The sequence below is a fragment of the Canis aureus genome, chromosome 6 (assembly GCF_053574225.1).
Source record: "Canis aureus isolate CA01 chromosome 6, VMU_Caureus_v.1.0, whole genome shotgun sequence".
Classification (NCBI taxonomy): Eukaryota; Metazoa; Chordata; class Mammalia; order Carnivora; family Canidae; genus Canis; species Canis aureus.
In genome coordinates, this window is record NC_135616.1 from 68,775,586 (window position 1) to 68,801,965 (window position 26,380).

General features: G+C 45.3%; 1 protein-coding gene across 3 annotated transcripts in view; it reads left to right on the forward strand.

The window, feature by feature from the left end:
- The window catches only part of PTPN14 (protein tyrosine phosphatase non-receptor type 14), a 180,134-nt gene extending 153,754 nt beyond the window's left edge, over positions 1–26,380 (forward strand). For all 3 annotated transcript variants that reach the window (XM_077902127.1, XM_077902125.1, XM_077902126.1), the window contains exons 14-19: positions 2,076–2,219; positions 3,185–3,403; positions 6,498–6,626; positions 8,658–8,892; positions 12,784–12,947; positions 18,357–26,380. In XM_077902127.1, the coding sequence (XP_077758253.1) occupies positions 2,076–2,219; positions 3,185–3,403; positions 6,498–6,626; positions 8,658–8,892; positions 12,784–12,947; positions 18,357–18,485 (1,020 nt within the window). In that variant the 3' untranslated portion in view covers positions 18,486–26,380. The remainder of the gene's footprint in view (positions 1–2,075; positions 2,220–3,184; positions 3,404–6,497; positions 6,627–8,657; positions 8,893–12,783; positions 12,948–18,356) is intronic.

Sequence of the window (26,380 nt, forward strand, 5' to 3'; positions counted from 1 at the left end):
CCCACATCTCAGATGCTCTTCTGCCCTCCCCACTGTGGGCAGCTTTTGCCTGGCTTGTTAGGAATGAGTAAGAATGGAGAAGGCTGTCCAGGCTTCTCTAGGCTAAAAAAAAACAGTGAGAAAATTTAACCGAATGGGAACCGGAGGGGGACAGGGATGGTGAGAATGTCCCCTGCAGGCAGCTCTCCATAATTTTGGAGCCACTCGTCTATTTGATGGACAATTCCTGCCTGCTGTTGTGATAGCTCCTCCTTCTGGCTCCTACTGCTGCCTTGAGGCCATTTCACTGTTTGTAGCCCTGGAGCCCAAAATCGGGTGCCAGGAAGAGAAAAGTCCAAATCAGGTTTTTGAGTTACTTATTTTTTATCTCTGGTAACAAGCTGATGGGATAAGTGAGAAGGAACTAAGAGAAATTGTTTATCCCTGGGATTTCAGTATTCAGCAGGTAACTAGTAATCCTTCCAGGGAAGACTAGTTAGTTACTTTTTGCCTTAGGCCTACTTCGATCCAGATGGGAAGGAAGCAGATGGACTATTTGGAGGACCTTAGGGACATTTCTTGCAAAATGATTGCTTTTCTCAGAATGTCACAGAGGAAGTGAAATGTTCCCAATTAAAAGAGGTAGCTAATAATTTTTTCCCCTGGTTACCTAGTTTGTCTGATGGGTTGGCCTTGTCACTGAATAAAGCATCACTCAGAAAGGCCAGAGCTCCATTTTGACTGTAAGAGGTTTTGAGAGGCTGACCTCATGTAAGGTGGAAATGCCAGCCCGTCCCCCCAGTTAGAATAATCCACTAACTCTTTGTCATCTGCCAGTACCATGGCTCCATCATCACACCTCACTGGGGACTAAATTTATACATGACAGACTAAGAAAAAAAAAAAACAAACCCTAAAGCCTTGAAAAGAAACCAGGGATAAAATGACCCCTTCCTCTGGGGCAGCCAAAGGAATCTACAAAGTGGTTTTACTTTTGTTAGAATCAAAATCTTAAATGCTGTCTAACTCCTCAGCTTGTATGCTTTCGGAAGTCCTGCTATTCTTCTGTCTTCCAAGACAAAACTATTTTTGGGAAATGCTCTTATTGGCTTGCTGGGTAAAAGGAGATTTCTTTTATACCTCAGTCCATTTGGGGAGGCATAAGGAATTACAGTAGTAGACTTAACACCGAGAGCCTTGACTGACCAACTTCAGAATGTTGGTGCAGGTGAGGATGGAGAGGAAGTCAAAATACCACACACAAGGACCATGTGTTGACCTCCAACCCTTTCCTTATTGACTGGCCTGCTCCGCCCCCAAATCTGTATTCTCCCATAGTTGCATCACGTTCAGTAATTTCCCACCATGGTCATTGGGAGCCCTGGTGCCTACTCCTTGGGGCCTTCTGATGCGGCATGAAGGATAATGCCTCATGGATCATGTTAGACAACCACAGACTTCGGTGTTGGCAAGGCTGCTAAACCACATCAGCCCTCGTACTGGGGATGCTATCCCAGGGACCAGAGCGTCAGCATAGGATTGACATCCTCCATCTGACAGCCTCTCAGAATGGAAACTTGGGAAGATTTTTCTGTATGGGTTATGAGTCTTGATTTCTTGACAGTGCTACAAGTGGTATCTATAAGGTTTTTTTTTAATCATTTAATCTGTATAAAAGGTCCATCACTGTGATTGGATTGAATTGTTCATGAAAACTGTTTCTCTTTCCCCTGCCCTGTCTTCATTCAGCCCTTACCTTCCTGAAATGTCTTGCTTGTACACTGTTTTGCTTCCCCCGGCCCCCTTTTTGAGTGAGCTCCATGGCAGGGGGATATTTGTAGGTAGTCTTTGCTCTTACTTGTTTGTTTGTTAGTTCATTCATGCATCCATTTTTAGATAAAATCTCAGGAGTCCTGTAGGACCTGGCTACCTCAGGCACAGTGGGAATAATGGGAAGGTTGTGTTTGAATTTGCCCTCCTAATGGTGATTGTCTGCATTCCTTGGCTGGGCAGTTACAGATTTGGGGAGATTAAAACACATTCCAGCATTCTACTCGTATTATAAACAATGAGAACATGCCTTTTCTTGCCACAAGAATCTAGAGAAGCAGAAGATGGCAAGCCTGGAGGCACAGAAGCGGCCGCTCATGTTGGCAGCGTTGAATGGACTCTCAGTTGCCCGGGTCTCGGGGCGGGAAGAGAATCGAGCTGATGCCACCCGAGTTCCCATGGACGAGAGGGTAAGCGCTCGGCTTGTCAAACACGTGATTCATTCTCTGTGGTCTTGGGATTCCAGAGCTTGATCCTTGCCCAAACATGCCGGCACTAAGGTTTATTTGATGAATTAATTCTCCAATTTGAGATTAGCAAGACCTGGTGTGCATTGTATTAAATCGATTCTTTCCAGCATCTCAAGTTTCTTTGTCAAGTTGGTGTAGTGAAGCCTGCCTAACGGGACCAGCCTGAAACAAGCTGCATTGCCTTGGTCAAGTCACTTCATTTCTTTGGGCCTGTTTCTCTTTTTTGCAAGATGAGGAAGTTAAGCCATTACTGTAGTTTCTGAACTTCTATGAAATTTGCAAACCATTACCCTTTATCAGGGAGTGAATATCTTACCTAAATATTTATAGAATTCTTTTAATATACTGTCCCCTTGGTTGACTATAAAATGCGGCTGATTTATAATTTTTAGGATAACACATTGTGAGAATGTTGGTTTCGAAAAGCAGGAAGAAACTGCATGGTGGTGTTTTGGAAGTGAAGAAAGGTGTGCTCCTTTAGTTCCTAAAATTACTGTACAGTGAAACATGTAAATTTAATGGAGTGCTAGTAATATTCCTGTTTGAGATTTCTGCCAGTATATATGAAGTATTAGAAAGGTTTAAAGGCAGAAGGGACTTTAGAGGAATCATTTAAGGAATCACTAGGACTTTAAGCAGAGGTGTTAATACTGAAAATACTGATTTTTGAATTTCAGCTCTTGCCTGGCTGGTTCTGTTTAAAGCATAAATGAGAAGGAACTTGGTTATTGGTCCAGAGAAACTAGCAGTGTGGTTAATAATGAGACCAAATAATCAAGCATTCGTTCGTTGTACCTCCTGAAACTCCTTATTAACACGATCACTATGAATATATAAAGGATTCTGACTCGTTGGAGTTTTTGGATAAGATAATCCGGAGAGCTCAAGATTAATTTCTGTTGCAGTTCAGAACCCTGAAGAAAAAGCTAGAAGAGGGAATGGTGTTCACAGAATATGAGCAGATTCCAAAGAAGAAGGCGAATGGCATTTTCAGCACAGCGGCTCTGCCAGAAAATGCCGAACGAAGCCGCATCCGAGAAGTTGTCCCCTATGAGGAGAACAGAGTAGAGCTGATCCCGACCAAAGAGAATAACACAGGTTACATTAATGCCTCCCATATCAAGGTAAGAAGGGAAGCGTGTTGGGGAGGCTTGTGGAAGATTGCTGGGTTAGAGGTGGAAAATGCAGAAAGGAAAAAATTGCACGGCTCCGACCCAGCATCTTGGCCTGTCCCCAGCCCCTGAGGGAGTGTTTTTGAACTCCCCTGATTCTTAGTCAACTGGAAGGGCATGCCTATCACTGCAGAGAGAAGGAAGCCCAGCAGCCTCAAGGAAAACCTCAGGTCAGCTATTTCTGAAGCCTGCTCACCACAGAGGATTTCACTCTATCTGTGTGAGTTGTAACTCTCCCTAACGCTCACAGGAAAAGCTGAGGATTGTCCCCTTTGGTTTATAATTAGCACATGATAGAGACTTTGGAAGTCACGGGCATTGTATTTCTCCTGTCGTTGAAGTTTTTATGATGTTCAAGAGCAACAGAAACTTACCAGTTCCCCCCTGCACTACTACAGGTTACGTGTTGTCCAAATTTACGTGTTATTTAGAAGAGTGGGCTCATTTCAACACAAGCCCTGGAGGTGTGGTTGATGATGAATCTTGCAAGATTTGCCACATCATTCACGGCATGAATACCATTCCATTTTTGTTAGTATTCCAGAGACTTCAAATTTTCATGTCTCAGGATTTCATCAACTTTAAAATTAGCTTAGGTCAAGCCCAGCTAGAACTTAGAGTTATAGATACGTGCATGTATGGTTAGCCGTTTCCTAAATGGCATACCTTCCTCAGTCTTTAGAATGCCACTGTTTGTTCTAAACGTGGGAGAATCTATTCATATACTAATATTAAAGCAGTTATTACAGGATGTTTTTAAATAATACGCAGTTCACGTTAATAGTCTTTTTTGATCATAACCTTAGAAATCTGTTTGTGGCCTTGTTTGGAGTTACTCCCTTTCTTCATTGGACTTTCCAACTGGAGCTGAATTTTTGGTAGATTCCTTTGAGCTTCTAAAATATAGCCAGATGTCTGGTGCATGTTTCTGTTGTAACAGTTGCAGAACAGAATATGAAAAGAACACTGTGGTTGGATGCAGGGTTTTTGTGCACAGAACCTAGATAGCTATATGTATATTGTTAACTACCAGAGAGTACGGTCAAAAAATGTGAAGGAATAACTAACATGGGTCATGCTGGGTATTTTAGTTTAACTTTGAGAGTGAGAACTAAAGCTATAAAAAATGAACCTCAGGAAACTCTCAAGTAAACTGACTATGGTCCATTTCCTGGGCTTAATTTAGATGAAATAATAACCAAAATAATGAATCAAACAAAGATACAAATCACACAGCTGCTCCTTGATAGGATGTCTTTGGAATCTTATATAGTTATATCGTACTATCTTCTTCTTTTGGCCAGATATCCTTCATCATTTTCCATCTGTTCTCTGGAAAAGCTGCCACTCTGCATCAAGTGTGCCCATTGGGTATTGTTAACAGAAGCATTCCCTTCCTCTGTATTCTCCGAGGCTTACATTTCATCTTGTGGATCAGGGTTAGACATGGGTGCATTTAATAGACCCATCGAGCTTGCAAGAACTTGTCCTTGTGTTTTTTGGAATAGAGTTGTATATCTTGCCAATGTTTTCTCCCTGGGTTCCAAGCAGCTATTAACACAGAGCAGAGATTGATTTGCTCCAGAGGTAGAATCATCACATCTGTGAAATCTACCTCAGTAGCATTGGTTGTTGTGTTTTTAATGCAGTTTTTAATGCCCTCCTGTCAATACTTGGAATTTGTCGAAAGGCCCCAGGCAGCCGCATACTCTGGAAGTATTTATGGTTCCTATATGTTGGGTGCCAGAGAGGCTAATGTTTAAAATCACAATTCCACAGATAAACGAAACTCCTAGCCAGCCAGCCAATATATGAATGTTATCTCCCACCAGTACTTGGAAAATGGATTTTGCTTGCCAGCTTTGACCTAAACATGTCTTCTGTAATGAGACAATAACTAACATTGTTTTTGTTGGAATCCAGTTAGTATATAGTTTTATAAAATAAATGAGGGGAAAAAAAATTCAAACAATGATCACTTCATGCTCCGAGAACTATCTAGAGATTTGCGCTGGTGGGTGTCTAAGGAGGCTTGACTTTGTAATAATGCCAAGGGGCACAGGAATGGAAAGGAACACAGGAAGAGTGCCCCCCAAAGGGCACTACTTCACCCTGACAGTATGACCTTCAACACTTTGGGCACAACTTACTCGTGATTCTCTGCCACTAATATTTATAGCTGCAGAAGTAGCCTTCCAAGATCACCCGGAGCCGCATAGGGTAATAATTTTATTATCCAAAATCATCTCATGGCTCCACAGTTTGTTTGGATACTGTGGTACCACACAAGGGGAAGTTAATAATCAAATATCACGTATTGTTGATGTAAGTGCACCCCGCACACCTCTACCGTATGTGGCACCACAGAATAGCAGAAACAGCGGAGGTTAATGACACAGTTCCTAGCAGGTCACTGGTATAAAAACATCACTTCCAAAGGGATGTTATTCCATGGTACACTTTGTTTTAGTTGTTTAAAGGGATACCAGCGAGTACTATGCCTCAAACTGTGGATCACAATATAATAGTGGAGTGTGAAGTCAATTTAGTGATCAGGACCAGTTTGAGTTTGTGTGTGTGTGTGTGTGTGTGTGTGTGTGAATGTGATTAAGGAAATAGACTAGGAGAAAAGAATAGAAATTATCAGAGTACATTGCACATCGTAAGCATAAGTCTTGCTTCTGTAACAAGTTCTGTTGGGTTATACACACCCATATGGTCATGTAATGTGTGTGTGTGTGTGTGTGTGTGTGTGTGTTTAACATGCACTGGTTTGTATATAATTACTGTAAATTACAGGAAAGAAAGATTGGGTGTATTTTAATAGGCTTGAGTGGCAAAAAGTTTTTTTTTTGTTTTTTTTTTTTTTGGCAAAAAGTATTTTTGTGTAAGAATGTGCCAGGGGCTTTTGAATAATGGCACTTAACCCATTTGGCCTAAAAAATATTATCCAGGGTTTGCAGGTAGATACAAACGGACCCATGCTCAGCAGGTAATGCTGTCCTGGATTCAGGGTTCATTTACCGAAGCTTTCCTTGGTTTCCAGGTGGTGGTTGGTGGGGCGGAATGGCACTACATAGCCACTCAGGGGCCCCTGCCGCACACATGTCACGACTTCTGGCAGATGGTGTGGGAGCAGGGAGCGAACGTGATTGCCATGGTCACTGCGGAAGAGGTAAGGGCACTGGCCGTATAGCCATCTGTTCCCAGGGGAGGGAGGGGTGGCCAGAAGATAGGCTTTGCATCTGGTGACCTTGCTGCTCTGTCCTGCTTCCTAAGCACCATTTCTCTGCAAATCCTTTTCTCTCTGGCATGCATTTCTTTTCTCTCCTCCCACATAGATTTGTTTTATTTCCCAAAGATAATTTATTATCGTATCCCATTTTCATCCAGCTTTTTAACTCTTTTCCTTAGATTGCCATAAACTAAAGTCAATCAAACAAACAAACAAATAAGAACTGAACTTCAGTTCAGCCAACTCACTTTTGTGTGCCAAACAAAGCAATAATCTTTCCCCTGGAATTTGAGTGAGAACTTTGGGCTGCTGTGGGTAAATCACATATTACCAACCTCGGGCATGGCCAACCCCACACGCCCTCATGCTTATCAGCTGAAAAGAGACCAGAAACTGTTGTTCCTGTAGAGGTCTCTATTCTTTGGAGAGAGGGGGGAAAGAAAACTTTTTTCTCTCTTTGCCAAGTAAAACATAGTTTTTCTGTCCTAACTAGAGAACTCTACATGGTGTTATTAAAAACTGGCACACACCACTGGTCAACCTAGCAGTTTGCGCGGAGCTTGCTGTCTTTAAGGAAAGAAGTTTTGTATTTCTTCTCTTGTCACATTCTCAGTTTTCTATTTTAACCACTTCTTTGCTTCCTTTCATGAAATGTTAGCTTATGTGTTGAAGTCATTTAAGGGACTAGCCTCATCTGTCTTTCACCAATATCTGCGGTAAGGCATACATACCCCCTTCCTACACATTTTTAAAGGGTGAGGAACAGACAGTGAAGGGGGGGAGTGTCACGTTTCCTTCATTGACACCCCCCCCCCCATTCTGAGCAGTTGCTTTCCAGAACAGCCCCTTAGAAGATAGTGGTGAAGGGCAATTCAAGCCCTTTACAGCCAGTGGTAGTACTTCTGTCAACTGACCCATTTGACTTTCCCACGATGAGTAAATTCTCCATAAAATCTCTAGAATCGTTTTATCCTCTGATCAGATCACATTACCATTAAGGGATTCATTCAACTCAAGGCAGTGTGTCATCTGTGCTGACCTCAGGGGCAGGTGGTGGCCAACCAGACAGGCATGATCCCTGTCCCCAGGAAGCTTCCATCCTCGTGGGAGGAGGGCTAACATAAAATAAATAAAGGAAGCTCAGTGGGGTGACCAACTTGAAGGAGATGGAGCAGGGATGGGACAGAGAGTGGATCTACCTTAAAGTAGATGTGCAGCCGAGGGCCCTCTGAGGAGGTTGTAAGTGAGCTGAAACCTGAGTGACCAGATGTGCCAGCCTTACAGACACGAGGTCTAGTGATCCATGTGGCAGCTGGAGGCTTACAGTCTCTTGGAATTTGTAATCAACTTAGACACTCACCAGTAATATAAATTAAAGCCTCAGGTAAGCCTGCTTTCACAAGATTGGTCATTAACGAGGCAGGTGTGCTTCAGACTTAAGAGAGTTCAAGCAGATGAATCAGGGCAGGAGTGTTTGTACTCTCCCCACTCACCCACCCCCTCCCCAACCCCCCAGGATGTGTTGCCCCAGGAGCAGGGAACCATCAGGGCTCCTAATCCCCTCCCCAGAGCAGCCCCCAGCGCTCACCCGCACTCCCACCACTGTGTCCCCTCAGCACTCCTCTGTCTCCACGTCCTTCCTGTTCTGGGTTTCCTTCTAAGCCACCATCTGATTCCCCCCCCTCCGCCCCCTCCAGTGATTGAACTGTGCAAACCTTAAAAATAGACCCCATCACGTTCAGCTGCAGCTCAATTGTGAATCTTCTGAATATTTCATGGCTGTCACTACCGTGGCGAATCTTGTTAGGCCTTAGCCACGATGCGTGGGATCTCCTCTGTGATAGGGACCGCACAATGCATGACTTGGCAACCCAGAAGCCATTCACATTTCCTCTGCCCTCAGATTTTCAGATTAGGTGGACGAGACCTTCCCCTGACTTATTTCTGATTTTGCTTTTGTGTGTGATTCAGGAAGGCGGAAGAACCAAGAGCCACCGATACTGGCCCAAACTGGGTTCCAAGCACAGCTCGGCCACCTATGGCAAGTTCAAGGTCACCACAAAGTTCCGAACAGATTCTGGTTGCTATGCAACCACAGGCTTGAAGGTCAAGCACCTTTTGTCTGGGCAGGAAAGGACGGTGTGGCATTTGCAGTACACCGACTGGCCGGATCACGGGTGCCCAGAAGATGTTCAAGGATTTTTATGTAAGTTTTTTTCTTCCCATTTAGAATTTTACCAGCGCATCAGTGGTCTCATCAGTTGGGAGTGAAAGAGAAAGAGAGGATGCGTTCTCATAAGTGGCAAAAGTATGAAATCATTGCAGTATATATCCCTGCATATGGTATGAACGGAGCAGAATAATACATGTCATTCATCATAGCCTCCTCAACTTTTACTCAAAAAGCTGAAACTGTGGTAAATTAGCTCATTCTATCTTAATGTAGACCTTTAGGTACTCATTAATAATAGAGCTCCTCTGATAGATGTCACATGTCTGAACCTTGAAAACCTTATGCTGAGTAGAAGAAACTGGACACAAGAGGACCAACATTGTATGATTCCAATTTAATGTGGTACCCGGAATAGAAACGTCACAGAGGTAGAAAGGGTAGTAGAGGTTACCAGGGGCCAGAGGAAGGGGGGAATAGGGAATAGCAAGTTACCCTTTGATGGGTACAAGGTTTCTGTTCGGGGCAATGAAAAAGTTCTAGAAATGGATGCCAGTGATAGTTACACAACACTGTGAAAAACACTTATTTAATTTTTCATGGGGGTTTGCATCTCATAAGCCCCGCATTTCCCTAGAGCAGAAATCTCAATGCATTCTTCCTTGTTACCCCTGTTTAAGATACTGGGAATCACTGAAACCAACTTGGTGTTTTTGAAACTATCATTTTTTTTTTGAAACTATCATTTTTGAATTCATCAATTTATATATATTTCTCAGAGAGTATGGTTTTCTTAGCAGCTCATTGACCTAGAATATGTAGGCAGTACTTTATTTGAAAAGCCCAAACTTGAGTGTGTGCCCACTGCATCCCAGGCTGTGGGTCAGGCTCTCAGAGTGCAGGAAAGAGTCCGTTTTGAAGGTGCTCACAGCCTCCTGAGAGAGGCAGGCCGCTGAGGACAGTCTGGGGGTGAGATCTGACACCCCCTTCTGCCTTCTGGTCGTCTGCCTTCTGGTGACGGCAACAGTCCCCAGCGCTCCCCCTTCCTTTTCCACAGTCTCGCTTAATTGTCCTGCACTTGCAGGGACATCCCATTCCTTCCTCACCTGGCAGATTGATCACCTGCTGTATTGTCAACTCTCCAGCTGACAGAAGACAATGATGGGAACATCATCTGGATATTGGATAATGTCAAACCCTTGAATTTATTTTGATATTCCCTTAGAATTGGCATATGCAGAGAGGAGAAGAGAGAGAAAATAGGTTTTTGAGAACCCAGAAGTACCATTTCAGAAGTTCCAACAGGAAGCTTCCGATGCATACCTGTTCACTGATGCAAATACTTCATTTCCCACTAGGCCAGTGATGATGGTACTTGGGGGGTCACTGACAAGAACAGAAGGCTGATGGGAATCAGAGGACCTAGAGCAAGATCTAGAGAGGCTTAGTGTCTTGCCTGAGGTCAGACAGGTATCTGTAGCTCAAAATATTCGTAAGGAAGGCAGAGACCTTTGTAGAACTTTCCTTCCTCATAACAGTGCTCTTGTTATTTTTTTTTTTTTCTGGTAATCTTTTGCTAATTGATTTACTAAAATTATCTCCAAGATGCAGAAAATGGAAAACGATAAAAGTAGATCAGTTTGGTGATTGGCAAACAGCTCTGGGTTAGAAGATTGAGTTTATAAGGTGATTAAAATTGGGTGCCTGGGTGGCACAGTGGTTGAGCATCTGCCTTTTGCTCAGGTCATGATCCCGGGGTCTTGGGATGGAGTCCCACATCGGGCTCCCCCTGCAGGGAGCCTGCTTCTCCCTCTGCCTATGTGTCTGCCTCTCTCTGTGTCTCTCATGAATGAATAAATAAAATTTTTTAAAAATAAGGTGATTAAAATTATAGTTAGATCTTTTCAATCAGAACCAGTTTAAGGAAGTAAGGAAGACCCATCTAAATTACTGAAAATCATAGAGAATTTTTTTAAAGAATTATTTGTTATTTTAGAGAGAGATAAGAGTTGGGGGAGGGGGCCAATGGGAGAAGGAGAGAGAGAATCTCAAGTAGACTCTCTGCTGAGTGCAGAGCATGATGCAGGGCACGATCTCATGACCCTGAGATCATGACCTGAGCCAAATCCAAAAGTCAGATGCCTAACCAACTGAGCCACCCAGGCACTGCCATAGAGAATATTTTTAAACAATGTAAATTTATTCACACTTCTAAGAAACTCAATGTGCTGAGGTGGGGTGGGGGTGGGGGCTTCTAAATGTTGGCTCTTCCAGATTTTTAGGAATTTAAAAGATTTTTGCCGGCCTTTAAATTAGATTCCCTGGAGGCAGGGGACTTAGGACACATGGCCTTCCAGCCTGGGGAAGTCTTCACCGAGTCACAGCTTAAAGAACTTTATTAACATGATTGCTAGAGAGAGCATCCGTTGTGATCCAGTTTCTCTGTGTTTTATGAAATTCCATGTGGTGGAAGCATCTGCTTTATGGATCAGTATTGCTTTCACTTCTCTCCTTGAATTTAGCACAAGGAAAAAAACCTCCCTTTTGTGTGTGAACATCGCCTTTTTTGTCAGAAGAGAATCCATGGTCACCTAATTTCTTTCCCCTCTTAGAGGAAAATTGTGAAGATTCCACACACAGTCCTTAGCTCCTGTTGGTCCCGGATAGTAACTACTCTTTCTGGTCATCTCAGGTTGCCTTCCCACTTTTTTGTTTCATCCCAGATCATTTTACATCGCTGGCGGTCATGGTGCTGGTGGCGGAGGTGGTGGTGGAGGGTTGGTATTAATAGTCTATTTTGGTAAACTACTTCAGATGCCTTTGTAATTGCGGGAGGTTATAAAGGCAAATAGGAGTTCATATTAATTGTAGGTAAACAGATGCTTCTAAATGACCAGACTGGTTTGAACACACTTTTTTTTTTACACTTTTTTTTTTTCCTCTCTTCAACAATCTGAGCGCTTCCCCTAGTCTTATTTTACGATGCTGCACTGGGATGAGATTTTCTGTATATCAGGAACCTTTAAATCGGTGTCTCCCCTGAGCTAGCTACTGTCAAGCCTCTGTTACTAACTGACTATTTCCGGCTCTTGGACTGTTTGAGGCTTACATTTTATATACTTTTCTTTTTTTTTTTCCTGACCACGAAAGGAAAAAGTCATTAAGGCTTGTGCTGCTATAATTTTTCATTCGCGCCCAATTGGAGTAGTGAACAGCCCCCCGCGCGGCCCTGCTGAGCTAGGCAGATGTCAGAAGGGACGAGGGAGGTGGCTCGACCCCTCCACTCCGCACACATGTTGCCTCCAGAAAGGGGAGGACTCCTTGTGAGCATCTTACATAAACCACATGGAATCGAAGCTGAGAAGCAGGACCCCCATAGCCTATTTTTAAATCTAAAACTGAAGTCAAGCCTCAGTTGACATTCACTCATTCAGTGAGGGGAAGGAAACAGGGGCAGATGGATGCTCTTCCCACCAGAAATTGGCTCTGACAGGCGGGCGTTTCAAGGGGACCTAGCTGGTGTTCTGATCCCGGTCTGTTAATAGTAGAAATTGCTGTAAGTAATGTCGAGAATCATCTGCTTGGGGGACTTTGGGATTTGCAGAGGGGAAAACAGAATTTAATTTTTAAAAAAGAACTATTTAATTTAAAGAACAAATTCTCCCATGGACTAATTGACTCCCAGCTGGTCCTCTCTGGATCCAGGACTTGTACAGTGGGTACCAGCCAAATAATTAGTGTCTTGTAAGAACTGTAAATTATTGTCACTTTACAAAAAAAAAAAAAAAAGAAAAAGAAAAAAAAGAGAAAAGAAAGAAAAAGAATCACCATTAGGTTTTGGGGTTTTTCTTTTTTTCCTCTTCCCCCTCTTGTATGCCAAGCTGTGTAGGACTTTGGTGAGCGGATTTGCATTTTTTTGTCTTGCAGCCTACTTGGAGGAGATCCAGTCGGTCCGTCGCCATACCAACAGCATGCTGGAAGGCCCCCGGAACCTGCATCCTCCCATCGTCGTCCACTGCAGCGCCGGGGTGGGGCGGACCGGCGTGGTCATTCTTTCTGAGCTGATGATCTACTGCCTGGAGCATAATGAAGTGAGTCATTCTAGGCTTTCCTGAATACTCCACCTTGGGGACACATCTACACCACAGCCAAGCCTTCCCCTATACCCTTTTACTTTTCCAGGGCTTAATTTCCTGTCTCCTGACAAGAGTTTTCCAGATCCCTGTTTCCTAGTAGGCCTCTGCCATTTACAGCCTTTCTTATCTTTCAGCTCCCTCTGCTCAGTGTAGACACCCAGATAACCCACAGAAGAAAGAGATGAGTGGGGGATAGGAAACCCTGAGAAAGTCTGATCTGCATGGCGTCTGCTTCCAGAAGTCTGTGGTGTTTTGTAGACGGTCCAGTTTTGTTGTGGGGGTCGTATTCCACGGTGGGTTAGCCGGTCACAGGTCATCTAGATGCTACTTGCATTTCTGGGATGTGTTTTGGCCCAAATCCCATGTGAAAATGTGTATTCTTGATCTGTGTTTTTCATTCTTCGGAGGGAGGTTCTATCTAAAGAGGGTTCTTTAGACTGGCAGTAGGCTGGCTCTGTAGGCTAGATAACCGGAGGGCGTAGACGTGGCCTGCCTTTGCCAACACTGGACACCTAGCTCTTCTCCCCATGGAAGTGGGCTGCGGCTGCGCCCATGGTGTCCTCGTGCTGCTGAAGGCCAGGGAGCCATACACGGGCTTTTGATTTCATGGGGATGAGACGAACCTCAATCAAAGGCTAAAGAACCATGCTTCTGCCTTCTCAACATGTGGATCTTTCAAGGTTTTAAGTGGCTTTCGCTTATTTTTGTTGTTGTTTTTAGTTGGGGTCTTCATAACAAGCATGTAGAGGGCCTGGGCACATGTCAGTCCCCCCGTTTTACAGATGAGGAAACGGAGGCTCAGAAATAATTTAGTGACTTGTCTAGGGCCACATGGCACTTAAGCAGTGGTGCTAAGGTGAGACATGAGGTCTTCTACCCCCCCGGGTCCCGAGTTCGTCTTTCCTGTCCTCACTCTTGTCTCTAGATGCCAGGTGTCATCGGTTCTTATTCCATTTCCAAATTATACAGCTTGGAGAATCCAAGGAGACTTTGAAGTGGTTCATTAGTTTTTAAGTTAGGGGATATTATAATTAATGCACAACCTGTGAAAAAATTCATATATGTATTTACTCAGTAGCATGAGTGGTTTGAAAATCAGATTAAATATGGCCCCACAAAGTTTGTTATACTGAAACTTCCAGAAAAACAATAAATACCAAGATTGGACATGTTCAAGGGATTTTTAAACTCTCTGCATATGTGAAGTTAACTTTGGAAATTTTGAATCCATATATATCAGTGTGTTGCTAAAAAGTAGAACTGGGGGGCTCTGTGGGGGCTCAGGCATTTGAGCATCAGATTCTTGGTTTCAGCTCAGGTTATAATCGAGAGGCCATAGGATCCGGCTCACAGTGAGGAGTCTGTTTCTCTCTCCCCCTCCCTGTGCCCCACACTGGCCTCCCCGGCACCCCCAGCTCTCTCTCTCTCTCTCTCTCTCTCTCTCTCAAATCAATAAATAAATCTTAAAAAAAATAGATTCTGGGTTATAGCAAAAATGGCTATTTTTAAAAACAAACAGACACACTATTGATGAACAAATGCCCATCGTAGAAACAGCTGAGGCTAGCTAACAGGAATTTCGTTATCTTCTGTGAGTTTTATTCTTCCGTCTCACATGGTGAGATTTCTTGATTGTTTGCTCTCCTATCACTACTAGAAGTCTCTAGAAGGGTCTAGTAGATTGAATAGCTTGCCACTGAGTCCCAAATCAACTCCGTGCCAGGGGGGTGGGGGTGAGGATGTGGAATCAGGGTATATATGGCCTGAGTATATTCCAGGGTCTGCTGGAGATATCACTGGGCTCCAGAGGAAGAGGAAAGGCCTCATTGTTATCCCCTCCCCACCTAGCTGTCTTACTGCCCCAATATCTCTCTTTCTTCCCCACAGTCCCCTTCTGTTCTCCATTCCCTGTGAACTCTTCTTCAGCCCGCCACCCCCTTCTCCTTCTGTCCATCTTGTCTGACATGAAAGATGGTTCTGTTCTGAGCTCTTTGGAGACCCATCAAAAGCTGAGCCTCAGTAATGTGATGACATGAGGGCTCATTGGCCACCAGATGTTATTGGCTTGATAGAACATAAACAGCACATGTCGGAGCCAGTGTGGTGCTGAGTGAGGGATTCGGCGGCCATTAGGGCTTCTCATGGACTTGGTGCGGGCTCAGGGTGATTAAATTCTCTACAGTGTGTCCAAACATAGTGGATTTCCTCAATGCCCAGTTGCACGCCAGAACATTCTTTGCTGGACCATGGTCAATCCAAAAAGGACTTCTGTTCCCATTGATATTCAAAGATAGCAAGATGACTCATATTGTTCACTTCCCTTCCCCTAGCACAAATATAGCCAACCTTATCTGTCCCGTTTCCCATCGTTGCTATTGGTAGATGGTTAGGGGAGGAAAAAAGTTCTCGACTTTGTTCTGCTTCAGACCTGGCTGCTAAGATTCAAAACCCTTATTTCGGGCGTGGAAACATGTTTAGCTTTTTTGTTTTTTAAGCAAAGAGTTTGACAAGTAAATATGAAATGGTGTGTCCTGTTTTTCTATCTAGACTTTTCTGCCTTCTTTCCATGGCTTCTGGATTTAGCATGCTTTATATTTTAGTCTGTAATCCATACAGTTTTAATTTTGTCAGTGAAATACCTTTTTTCCCCCTCTGGGAAAAAAAGATTCCTACAGTAAGGTCGGGTAGCTGTGAGGTGGGAATGAGAGGGCAGTCTCCCAGGCTGCTCTGACAAGCTTCTTCGTGGCCCACTGCTTTTGACCACTGAATGTCAGCCTGACATTTTAATGCTTTTACTTTTTTTTTTTAGAAAGCCCTAGTTTTATGGTTTGCGATACTCTCTCTTAACCCCCTGTATTTAGCTCTCTGTCCTAGATTAGCTCATTATAAAAGGTTAGGTTCTCACTAGCCAACTAATGAGATGTCTTGTCTTGCTGCTTTTCTGAATAAGTTATCCCTTCTCCTTGGAGTTGAGAGGCAAAAACACATTCTAGACAAAATTGAGCAAATTGCGTATGATTCCTTGGGGTTGGGGACAGTGGACAGCAGATACTATGGGAGTGAATCCTCAAGGCAACTAGGACTCTCATTGATTCCCAGGGGGAACTTTCTTTATCTTGTCTCCAAACTGCCCCTTACCAGATGTCTTTAGGGCTGCATTTTATAGGCTAATGAGATGACAATGATCATGATGGTGGTAGGTGGTGGTGGAGGTCACGTGGTGGAGGTTGCGTGGTGGAGCTGGAGGTGACAGAGGTAGAGGAAGATGTGGTGATCATGGAGGAGATGATGGTGGTGGAGGTGACGGAGGGGAGATAGGTATGATAGTAGAGGAGATGATGGTGCTAGTGGTGGTGGAGGTGGTGGTAGAAGTGCTGCTGATGCAGGAGACAATGGTGGTGGAGGTGGAAGGGGTGGTGATGACAGTGACAACAATGACAGTATTACAGCAACAGCCAACCTATATTGAAGGTTTACCATGTGCCAACACCCTTCTGGGAACCTTACAATTCAAGTAGCCTTCACAATAACCCCATGAGAGAGGTCCTGTTAATACCCTTGTGTGACCAGGAGAATCTGAGGCACAAGTAATGAAAGGAAGTGTGCACATCCCACAGCCAGGAAGTGTGAAGGCTGTGGTTCAGCAGATGAAGCCTGACCTGGGCCTGTGCTCTTAACTTCCATGTGACACTGCTTCCCTGTCAAAACCTTGATGGGAACTGGGAGAAGCAGCTTTAATCTCTCCTTACCTTCAGCGCCCAGCTCAGTCATGCTCATCAAGCACTATGTTCTTACTTAAGTTCATCATTAGGTACCTCTAGGTTGTACATCATGGTATCAGTTACTTTGGAGTATCGTGTAGGCAAGGACCTATCAGTCAGCAGCCATGGCATAGGGTGTACATTTTGGCAAACAGCTTAAGGATCCACATGCCTTTTTCTCTTTCTTTATTACTGGGGACTTGGTCCCCTTTAAATCTGTGGTTTGCATTATTGAACTATTTTTGGAGAAGAGCAACTAATAAGGCTGGCATCTGTTGTATCATAGTACACAGTTTGGAAATAGCTGAAATGACTCGTAAAGGTAAGATGAGAAAAGACATACAGCTGGATAAAGAAGAGGTCTGTGTACACACACACACACACACACACACACACAATGGAGCACTACTCAGCCATCAAAAAATTGAAATCTTGCCATTTGCAATGACATGGATAAAACTAAAGAATATTGTGCTGAGTGAAATAAGTCAGAGAAGGACAGTTATCATATGATCTCAGTCATATGTGGAATTTAAGAAACAGGATCATAGGGGAAGAAGGGAAAAAAAATAAAACAAGACGAAATCAGAGAGGGAGACAAACCACAAGAGACTATAAATCATAGGAAACAAACTGAGGGTTGCTGGAGGTGAGGTGGGGAAGGGGACAGGGTAACTGGGTGATGGGGATTAAGGGGGGCATGTGATGTAATGAGCACTAGGTGTTATATAAGACTGATGTATCACTGATGTCTACCTCTGAAACTAATAATACATTATATGCTAATTGAATTTAACTAAAATTTTAAATTTTAAAAAGGTAAAAAAAAAAAAAACCATACAACTGAGTTTGTATTGTTTTACCTCCAGTGGTTGCTCAGCCCTTGATAACTTTATGGGGTGGTATTGCCCAGGTGAAGAGCTCCCAGAGTGGGGGCAGTGAGCTGAGGCCACAATGGCTTTGCTGACTCCATGATACTTCTGGCCTGGCTGGTCCAGGAAGATGGACATTACTCAACTGAGCCCCTGGTCTGCTCTAACACTGATGACCGACCACATTAATTCCCTTCGTTGAAGCTGGTTCTATATTCTCAAAGAATTGACACATAGGCAATTTCATTTAATATCCAATATATTTTTTAGTGAAAGGTTTCCCCTCTAACTATGACTATTATGATGAACACCGGGTGTGGTACAGAGGTGTTGAATCTCTACATTGTACTCCTGAAACTAACATTACATTGTATGCTAATTAACTGGAATTTAAATAAAAACTTTAAACAAGCAAAGGAAAGCTGAGAAGCAGCCTAGTATCCCAGAGAGGACTCCAAACACTTAAGAATAGGTAATATTTCTGAAAATGGGTGGGTTTTCCTAACAGACTGGTGTGGATTTAAGATATCCCACCAGTGCCAGTGACACATGACAGCCAGGTTGTCCCGGGGCTAGTATAAGGTTTTTGGGAAGACCCAGAGGGGCCAAGCCCTTTGCTTTCTCTTGTACCTACAGATGCGTGGCGAGCAGAAGCTTCCTGGGCAGGGAAGTGAGCAAGGACCCCAGGGTGGCTTTCTCATCTTAAGATCTTGTGCTTTTTTTTCTTGCAGAAAGTGGAAGTACCCATGATGCTGAGACTCCTCAGGGAGCAAAGGATGTTCATGATCCAGACCATCACTCAGTACAAGTTTGTCTACCAAGTCCTCATCCAGTTCCTCCAAAACTCCAGACTCATTTAACCACCCCCCCGCCCCGCCCCAGCTACTGGGAGAGGGCCCCAGCTCCATCTGCAGATGGGGAGGCACCTCCAGACAACATCTGCTCCCCCAGCAGGGCGCGGATGGCCAGAGCAGGCAGGTCATCGGCTCCTTGATGACAGGAGCCAAGATTATTCACAAACATCATATATTATTTTATATGAGATAATTTATTTTTTTCCCCTTTTGGATAATTTTTGTGAATCATTGTAATGCAGTTTTCACCATTAATATAGTACTTTTCATTTGAACCTTTTTTTTTTTTTGACTGATCTGCATTGTAAATATGTCAGGGAAGGTTGCCTGGTGGATTGTTTGGGGGACAGAGGCATAAAGGGAACACATCTCTAGTGAAGTTGCAGCCAGATGAGTAGCCAAGCCTGAAATTCAGCGGCCTGATTGCTCATGTCCAAATCAAAGATGGCAAGAAAATGAATTCGTTCTAAAATAAGGGCTAAGGCCCTTCCCTGAAGGAAAACAACAACAACAACAACAACAAAAAACACTATTTTCTTGTATTTGGGGGTTCCTGAGCCTTGATGGACACTGGCGTCCTTTCTTCCTTTCTGCCCTCGTCCTTAGCAGCTTGAGTTAAAGACAGGAGCAGCTAGAGGAAACGCAGCCTTTATGATGCAGTATGGCCATCGCCCGGGCTGAACGAGGAGCTCTGGGTTGTACCTTTCTCAACACCCCTTCTTCTGGACTCTGGGGCCCCGTGTTCCCTGCCGGGGACTGCACCCTCAATATTTCGCTACTACTTCCTGTTTACTCAGTGGGCCCCAGTCTGGTGGTCTTTGAGGCTCTGGGCCAGGCCATCTGTGCAGCTAGGCCTCTTGCCCGATTGAGAGAAGATAATGGGCCGGAGTGGGAAGAGAAAGGAGATGGGCAGGCCCTTGATGGTGTTTCTTATTTAAATAGGATGTGTGTGCTGGACGGGGGCTTGCAGGTCGAGGTGCTGGGTACATTCTGTCTTTCCATCAGTCACCAAGTCACTGGAAAGGTTATAAAGGGAACAGTTGGGAACGCTGATTTATGGGGGCTGTTTGGCACTCAGGTGGCAGGGCCCTGGCCAGGAACCGCAGTGAGGGTGAGCCCCCTCCCAGCTGCGCTGCTGTCCCCCCAGGCTCTGGCCTGCAAGAGCAGAACTAAGCCCACTCAGAACGCTGTAATCCAAATTTTGGCCACTGGATGAAAGATGCTGGGACCTGTCTCACACAAAGCCCCTCACTGCTTTCCTGTTCTCTGGGCACCCCACCCTCCAGTCACCTTGCAGCTTGGTTCCGTTCGTCTCTTCCTGAGCCTACGCTGGTCATTGTCCTGAATTTCTTTTTTTTTTTTTTTTTTTTAAGATTTTATTTATTTATTCATGAGAGACAGAGAGACGCAGAGACACAGGCAGAGGGAGAAGCAGGCTCCATGCAGGGAGCCCAAGGTGGGACTCGATCCCGGGTCCCCAGGATCACACCCTGAGCCAAAGGCAGGCGCTAAACCATTGAGCCACCCAGGGATCCCCTGTCCTGAATTTCTCGGGTCAGTACACAGTAAATCATATTCCACACATTTTCCCGCTAGCTGGATTTTAGGCACTTTGCCTCTCTGCTGTCCAGTTCTTCTTGAATGCAACTTTTAAACTGTGGTTTTGTTCTTAGAATTGACATTTGTGGGTGTTCCATTATGCCCTCCCCCGCCACTGCCTTTGTTTTGTTTTGTTTTGTTTTGTTTTTCCTGAGCTGAAAATATTAAGAAAGAATGGCATCAGATCAACCAGAAAGAGCGAGCCTGTGGGACATCCGGTTACCGCACAGCAGCAGAGGGGTGTGGAAGCGGATTCCTGATGAACTCCTTTGGACTGGGCATCCACTCGGTTTCACGTCTGGCCAGGTGTTGTGGTGGTGGGAGGTCTACCTACTCACCTGGCCAGGTGAGTCTAATCTTAGACTCAGAGTATCTGGTGATGGAGGGGCTCCTCTCTTCTACTCCAGAGACTGAAGAATCGGTCAAGGAGGGTAACTTCAGTTACACTCTAGAGATGCTGGAATTTGGGTATATGTGCTGGAAAAGAAAACCATGAGTTTGACTTAATGTTTTCAACGGAACAGAGCTCAGCACCCTCACTGGGAGATGCTCAGAACTCGGCTCCTCGACAGGCAAAGAGGCGGGTTTCCTTTCCTTAGACACTCTTCCATCCTTGGGATGGTCTGCTGTGAGGAGTGTTTTCGGAGTTGGTCTGCGGTTACTGGCTTATCTGATGCACGACACAAATATTTCTCTTTTCATCTCTCAGGCCCCAACGTGGGCACTGTTAACATCGAGTCTCACGTGGGCAGTGTGTAGATCTGTCTCTTTGAGCTCATCACACATGCTCTTCCTTTCAACCCATCCGCTGTTGTCACTTGGTGCTGTGGGAATAGTTGTTAATGCACAAAACGCAGGGAAGAAGTGGGTCTGCTGTCCAATTTCCTAGCCAAAGTTTATATCGAAACCCAAAGGAAACCACTTAAAAGTTACTCCACATATTTCATTTTTAAAAACAAATGTTTTTGGTTCTGTAGTGCATTTTGCATTCCTTTTCCCATCTCCAGCGAATGCCAGCACAGTTCCTGTGAAATTAGCAGCAGGCATTGAAAGTCCTTCTAGTGGCATCTGCATAATAATTGCCCAGAGATGCTTTATATCTGGGAAGCAAGCCAAGGAATAAACCTTGAAGCAAAGTGTATTAAATTAGTTATCTAGTTAGAGCTTTTGGAATGAGTTCCTGATGATGTATCAAGTCTGAAGCTGGAGCGGTCGGGGTCTATTTTTTTTGTCTGTTTGGATTTGAAGAGAGAAAATTAAAAATAGAGGGGGAAAAAAGAGATAACCATCTCGCAGCAAAGCCATTCAACTCTTTGGGGCCTCTGGTTTTGAAGTTTTCCAGTTGAAATGTGTTATTTCTTTGATCCGTACTCATTTGGGCACACGGAGCCAGCGTTTGTCCTTGGTTAACTGTTGTCCCTGGATGGCAGGGCTGAGTGTGACGTCTTCATCCTTGAGCTGCGCTGGGCCTGCTGGGCTTATTGGTTCCCTTGGGCTCCAAGGAGACCCCACCTTCCATAGCACTGACATTTACACACACCTCTTTCCTTGGATGGGAAGTAAGGGAGGATTCGGCTGCATTAGAGAGGGATGCCAAACTTTGATTTTTTTTTTTTACAGGAGAGGAAAGAGGAATGAGCTGTTCTCAGTGAGAGGGGAACAGTAAGATCAGGAAAGGTGAAAACCTCTCCACATGGAATATTTTGAGCAATATGCTTCCAAGGAGCTTAAATAGAGAGAACTTTACTTTTACAATCTTCGTGATCATGGATTACAAAGAGGAACTAGTCTTCTATCTATTATTTATCTCCCATTGCTTGCCTAAGACTCACTTGGCCATCTCCAGCCCCTTCTTCCATCAGCCTGGTCGGAGGGGCATTGTGGGCCCTGTTGAGAAGGTTCTTGTGGGACCCAACCACTAGCTTTCCCAATACTCACTTAGCCTCTATCTTGCCTACTCTGTGCTTTTGAGGTTCAGTTTTAAACTCCAGGGGGGCTCAAGAGGTCAGCATTTTTATCCAGCTGCCTACTTCTCTTATCTTTTCAGCTTAATTACAGGTTGACCATGTGAAAATGACGATAGCTGGACCATTTTTTGTTACAGTGACAGAAAATTTACATGAGTCAACCTAATACATACAGTATTTTTCTTCCCCCTGATAGAGTAGGGGTCCCAACACACCATATATTATTTCTCCTCACAAGGGCTAAGAAACACAAAAGCATGTGAAGTGGATGAGTTGGCTTTGCCATAATGAGCTTTGCACTCAGTGAATGGGTCACCTCCTGGGGCTGGGAAGTCACTCTGTCTGCAGAGATGTTAGTACACCTAGATGTTAGCACGCTCTCATAGGCAGGGTTGGCCATCAGGCACATCACTATGGGATTTTCGGTGGCCACCTTTTTTTGATGGACAACTTGTGTTAACTTAGCAGACCTTAGCACAGTGCTTATGGCACACGGTGTGTGGACCTGAAGCTGTCCCCAGCCAGAAAGCAGAATGTGCTTTTTGAATCTCATTCCTCCACTTCTAGTGACAGGTTTGATGGTGAAAGCAGGTATAGCTGTTGACTTTCTTTTTCGGGAAATGTGTTCATCTCTTTGTGGTGGGGGAGTCTAAGATATGTGCAAGGGGGCTGAGACACAAGGGATGGGATTGGGTCAGACCTACGTTACTGATAATCTATCCTCATTCCCCCTCCATTTTGGCAATAACTGTTGGGGTCCTAGAAGAGGAGATTTCAAGAAGTACCAAGTAATCACTGTTGAGATCTTTAGGCAGCCCTATTTGGGCAATTCAGCTTCCTCACATTTGACCAAAGACTCTTCTGCTGCTGTTTAATTTTATTCCTATGTACCAGATGCCCATCAGGCTCTTATTTCATGATTTCTTTGCATGAACAAAGTAACAATTCATCCAGTGCTGCTTCCAGATGGAGAAATTTGGGTTTTCCATGGATACTGCACAAATTTTCCAGTGGCCTACAGCCTTATGGATGACAAATTAGTTGGCCCTATAGGGTGGAAATCTCTAAAATGTTAAATTATGTTTGAAGCTTCCCTTGGATGCTGTGCAAGAAAATAGAATGGTTCTTGTCTTTGCCTCAGCTTCTGAGACATTTGGGGGCAGAAGACCTAAGGGATACATCTTTGGAAAATAACAAGAGAGATATGAGGGTTTATCCAATCATATCTGCCCATCCAAATATGTTGCCCCTAAAGTCACTGTTGTTCGTGGAATTCTGTAAAACCCAACAGCCAGCTTACCTAATATGCAACTTTTATTGTGTTGACTACCTTTAGCTCCAGCTTAATATAACTGCATCTTCTGCAAGGTCAAACTAAAATGTTCCCTATTAAAACGTCCAAGAGCCTGGCATATTGAGTATCTGGCATCAATCGATTGCATGAGACCGGATAGTTTATTGTTGTTTGGTGCAGTGAAGTGGGAGGATGTGCATCAGTTCCTATTGTTCAGAGCTTCGGTCAGCCCTTCTATTTTAAAAATAAATTCAAGGACATTTCGTTACAAGGCGGGAGGGCGAGAGCTGATGCGCAGCCTGGCTATGACGAGCATCTGCATAGAAAGTCACTGTGTCTTCTGCGGTGCTTTGGGCCATCAGGGTCATTCGTTTCCCCCAGATGCCATAGGCTTGCTTAGAGAAGTCATAAACGAGGCCAGAGGGGTAGTGTGCTGCAGCACCCCTCGGAGGGCCCGGCTGCAGGGTCCCAATCGGTTTCACCCTTGCTCGTGCTTTTAAACGGCCCTCAGGGCCCTGGGAGAGCTGGGGAAGCTCCAGGATTCGGGTGTGAGCCCGGGTGCCCGCTCACCGGCCTTCCTGGCAGAGGGCCCTGCCCACCGCCTGGCCCCCGGGGACGGCATCTCTGCTCCCTGCGAGCCCGGGGCGCACACTCACGCTCCAGGGTCCCCGTCCCCCCGACCGCACTTGTTCCTCGGCCCCCTGGGCGGGACTGTCCTGGGAAGGCACCATCCTGGGGCCAGGAGCACCTCCCGGCTCAGGGCTCTGCTGCCCCCACCGCCGCGCCGTCGGTCCGCTCTCCCCTCTGCCTTCCCTCCCCTCCCCTCCCCTTCCCCTGCTCGGCAGAAGCGCTCTCCTAGGCCGGCCTAAATTACACGGTTAGGAAATCGAATTTTAATCGATTTAATTCGAATTCGATTAAAATCGAATTTTAATTCTAAAAAGCTCATAGAGTTTGAAGGATCAAGATCTGGCAAATGGAAAGGGCCAGAAAGAATGGAAAACAGCTGCAAAGTTGCCAGCAACCACGCAGCTGCCCTTTGCCCCTCTCTCCCCGCCTTGGTCGGGGTCGTGGCCGCTCCTCGCTGCTGGGGGACGTGAGAGCAGATGGAGTCGATGAGCAGCCCCGGCCGAAGCAGCGCGGGTAGCAGAGGTACTTTGTTTCCCTCTAGGGGGACCTGCACGCGGTCCCAGCGGCTGCGGTGGTCGGTGGCCCGTGTGGTCAGGTGCGCGCGGCACCTGACTCCTCCTGACCAGCTCCCTTGGTGCAGCCTCTCCCCTCGGACTGGGCCTGGCCGCTCCTCATGGACTGGGCCTGGCCTCTCCCCTCGGACTGGGCCTCGGCCTCTCCCCTCGGACTGGGCCTCAGCCTCTCCCCTCAGACCGGGCCTCGGCCTCTCCTCATGGACTGGGCCTGGCCTCTCCCCTCGGACTGGGCCTCAGCCTCTCCCCTCTGACTGGGCCTCAGCCTCTCCTCATGGACTGGGCCTGGCCTCTCCCCTCGGACTGGGCCTGCCCGGCGCCGTGGGTGGGATGGGTGGCAGGTGTCCGGGGAGGGGCAGGACACGCTCATCACGTGCACCTGATCCTGCCGTTTCTCCCCCAGCCGCCCTCAGGGAGACGCGGACACCTGCTCCCCTGACCGCAGGGTCCCAGGGGGTCCCAGGAGCGAGCGGGAAGGTCGGGTCGGGTCTTGGGTCGGGTCTTCTGGTCCTTGGGGTGGAGCTGTTTTCGCCCCCATCTCAGGAATGCTGCCTGGAGTGAGTCGGGGTAGCTCTCAGCAGGGGCGTCTGCACGTTGTCCAGGGCCTCCCACCTCCCTCAACTGCAGTGTTAGCTAAGAACTACCTTCCCCGGGGAACCCAGAGCTGTAATTCAGAGCCTTTGTGTTTTTTGTTTTGTTTTGGTTTTCAATGTGAACATCGTAGAATATTACTGCCATTTCCTTTGGCTAAACTCTCTTGCCAGTCTGGGGTCTTAAAAATCTATTAACCATTTTAAAAGCAAGGTTACTCTTCATCGGAGATGATTTCCTGTGTGTGTCGTTCCTTCCATAGCCAACTGACTTGAGGATTCTCAAATGGGAAAACGAGAACAGTTTACATATGCAGATGACTATTTAAACATATAACCTTGTGTGATTCTCCTTACATCAAGTAACAGGCCAATGTGGTTTGTTTCACTGGACTGCTTGTCGGGTTACTTAACTCAGTATTTTGATGCTTTCCTTGTCTGTGTTTTACAAGATGTTGTGAATCGCGATCTCATTCGAAACAATTGGCATTTCGTAGATTTCCTATTGAAACAACGTCCGGACGAGTCCCCAGCTTAGACGCCAGGCTGTTCTTAAGGCCCTTGGGTCAGCCCACGGAAGCCTTTGGACTCGGACAGAGCTGAAACGCAGGGTGGGCAGCCCAGTGTGTGGTTGGCTGTCGTGAGCTGACCTGGAAATGTAACCGCCTCGGGTGGTGTTGCCGTGAGACACGCATTCCAGGTCGGGACTGGGGATCCTGACAACCCTTGTCCTCCCCGTGGGTAGCCACTTGCTACCCTGCAAGGTGCAAGTCCGTTCTCTTTGCTACAAACAGTGGTTGTCAGGCGAGAGAGGGAGTGAGAGGTCTATAGGACATTCCCTATGTCAGGGGGTGATTAATATTCATGGCAACTTTAATTTGGTATAGCCTCCCTCTCAATTTAATAATATTAAAAGCCTTAAATAAAACTATGCATGCTATTCTATGTGCTTTTTTATATCAGTAAATAAGCTTATGCTTGCCAGTTTTATACACAGTTATGAGGTGTGTAAAACTGACTTTTGACAGTATTTTTTGCACTGTTTCTTCTGTTTTTATAAAGTCTTTAGATAACGGTCCTAGTTGCGTATTGTTTATGTTTTCACCATCCTTGTCATTGCTGTAAAATGTTTCATATGTGCCTTTACAAATGTGAGATCTTTATTCTAACTTTTTTGTAAAAGATATCTATTGACTTCCATATACAATAAACTTTTTTTTTTTTTTTCAGAGAAAACAGTTGAATCTTC